The sequence below is a fragment of the Copadichromis virginalis genome, linkage group LG2 (genome assembly GCF_057382275.1).
Source record: "Copadichromis virginalis isolate Kocher_CV1m ecotype Utaka linkage group LG2, C_Virginalis_male_GT1.1, whole genome shotgun sequence".
In the NCBI taxonomy this organism is placed as follows: Eukaryota; Metazoa; Chordata; class Actinopteri; order Cichliformes; family Cichlidae; genus Copadichromis; species Copadichromis virginalis.
In genome coordinates, this window is record NC_140619.1 from 10139405 (window position 1) to 10141740 (window position 2336).

At 48.1% G+C, this 2336-nt stretch overlaps 1 protein-coding gene across 1 annotated transcript; it reads right to left on the reverse strand.

Annotated features, from left to right (window-relative positions):
- LOC146716991 (TBC1 domain family member 2A-like) lies at positions 1-1463 on the reverse strand. The gene is made up of 3 exons (XM_085435610.1): positions 1278-1463; positions 532-653; positions 1-202 (listed from the first exon to the last, which is right to left on the reverse strand). Exons 1-3 carry the CDS (start codon positions 1434-1436, stop codon positions 1-3), a joined length of 483 nt encoding a protein of 160 aa, XP_085291736.1. The 5' UTR covers positions 1437-1463.
- Positions 1464-2336: the final 873 nt, after the last annotated feature.

Sequence of the window (2336 nt, forward strand, 5' to 3'; positions counted from 1 at the left end):
TCAGAGGTCCTCGTCGTCCTCGCTCACCATGACGTCGAGCTCTTTGTCTTTCCGTACGACGCTCTCGGTGATGACCTCCTTGTGTTGCTCCTCCAGCTCACGCAGCTCCGCCTGCAGGCGCTCCAGGTGGAGCACTCGCCGGTTCCTCAGCAGCCGGCTGGGGAATGGGTTCATGTCGTTGAAGGCGATGCTGGTCAGCTTCCTGCATGGACACACGCAGGTGGAAAGGACTCGATCACCAACACAGAGGAACTGGAAACTGATCAGCTTGAGTGTTTCTGTTTTATGCTGCTTGATACTTCAGGTACTGCAGTTTGAGCAGGAAATACTGGACTGACTGGACCACATGTATCCGAGAGCTGCAGATACTTAAAAATCTTTAAATCGTTGTTACTGTGATCAGGGAAATTTAAACTTCTCACAAAATTTCAGTAAAAAGGGTTTGAAGCTCAAAGATTCAACAGCTACATCCGCTACACTTCTGAGAGTGTAACAGCTCGTAGATTAAGGCGGGTGGAGGCGAGTGCGTACCTGGCATTGGAGACGGTCTTTGTGAAGAAGCGTAGGTACTGGTAGATCTCCACGCTGTCGTGAATCTTCAGGATGTCGTCCTCTTTGTATTTGAACAGAGCCAGAGTGTATCTGAAGATCACCTGCAGCACAGACACGCATTTCATAACAGGACACTCACGCCACACAATTAATTGGAAACTTTGAGGAGGTGAGTCATAAAATTACTCTTTCAGTTGTGGTGCAGTTGGGCCCTTTACTCATTACAGCTCTGATCGATTTCCAATAAGCCACTTGGTTCCTCAGTTGCCAGATAATATTAACTTACTTGGTAGTTGAGCTTTAAGTTTAAATTAAACTTTTGGGTTGGATCTACGTGGCTGAAGCTGTTGTCAGCATTTATCCCTGTGTGGTATATATTTCTGTGTCTGAACTGTGATTTTATTTCCTGAGACAAACGATGTAAAAGCTGTGCTGCATTTGTCACATTGCAGAAACAAGCCCAAAGCCATTGTCCCGCTCATCGTCTGGATTTACGCTGCTTGTGGTAGACTGTGAGGTCGTTACTAGAATGATCTGCTTTCCCACTCCTATTTCATGTCACATGACAGTTCCCCATGCTTAGTAAACAATGTCTTATTACTCCTAAAATGTAAATAAAGACATCTAAAGGTGAAAACAAAATCATTTTTGTTTCCATGGACACTACTGTGGTGCATTCAAGTGTTGTCTGCATTTCTGTCATGGTGTGTTCGGGTGTATGGTACCTTGGTACCCTCATACAGGAAGGCGTCCCACAGAGGCATCAGGATGTCGCTGGGCAGACTCTCCACAAAAACCACCAGGAACCAGTTGAAGGTGACCAGAGAGACGTCAATGTTGTGATCCTCAAAGTGAGATGCCAGGCGAGGAAGCTTCTCCGCCATGAAGTCCTTCAGCACGCGCTGGTCCGCCTGAGCACAAAGACTCACAGAGATCAGCCTCACTGATCACTAAAACAGATCACAGCAGGCAAGCAGGTGAGTGTGTCTGCTGACCTGAGAGGCCACCAGATTCTTGGTGTAGTAGTCCTGAGGCATGATGGCTTCCACCACTGCCACCAGACACCAGAAGGCGTCTTCGTCACTTTGGAGGACCAGCAGAGCGAGGGCCGCTAACCTGTGGACATTCATGGAAGGTGACGTTGTGTCTGGAAGGCGGGTCCACATAAGAACTCAGATATAATATTTATATTTTTGTTCTAACCTGTTGAGTCCCTGGCAGCAGCCAATGGCAAGGTTGTGCCAGCCAGCAGGATGCTGCGGAGCTGCTGAAGGGCGGGGCTGGAGTCTGAAAGTAAGAGCTCGTTTAGACTCTATTCTGTGAACAGGCTTGCTCCCACGAATATGTGAATTCATCTGTAAAAGAGTTTAACTCTAATGCACCTGTTCCTCCTGCTCCCTGCTGCAGGGCGGCCTGTTGGACTAAGAATGCCAGTGCGGAGCTAAGAAGATCAAAGAGGAGCTGTTGTTCTTGAACCTGCCAAAGTGAGTAACCTCAAATCGGTCCCCAAAGGCCTCAAACCACCACAGTTCAGTCGGTGTCAGTTTTGTTCATGTCATGTCCTCCTTGCGTCTTCCTTTGAGCCTCTCCTCTTTGTCTCATCTCTTTCAGTGTGCTGATCCTCCAGCTGAAGTGGTTTACGTTCACTCCATCGTTCACCGTGGAGAAGAAGAACAGCCCCATTGTTCTGACACAGCAGCTGGTGATCAGCCAGGACACAGCCTTTACTGAAGAGGTAAGGGAAAAGGCACACCGTTCATTTCAAGTATGGATGGAGCCCATTT

Excerpts from the sequence above, each read along its gene's own strand:
- LOC146716991 (XM_085435610.1), bottom strand. The coding sequence starts at position 1,436 with ATGGCGGAGAAGCTTCCTCGCCTGGCATCTCACTTTGAGGATCACAAC. Across the intron at positions 654-1,277 it reads TCCTGTATGAGGGTACCAAG|GTGATCTTCAGATACACTCT; the intron begins GTACCATACACC and ends TCTGTGCTGCAG. Across the intron at positions 203-531 it reads AAGACCGTCTCCAATGCCAG|GAAGCTGACCAGCATCGCCT; the intron begins GTACGCACTCGC and ends GTGTCCATGCAG.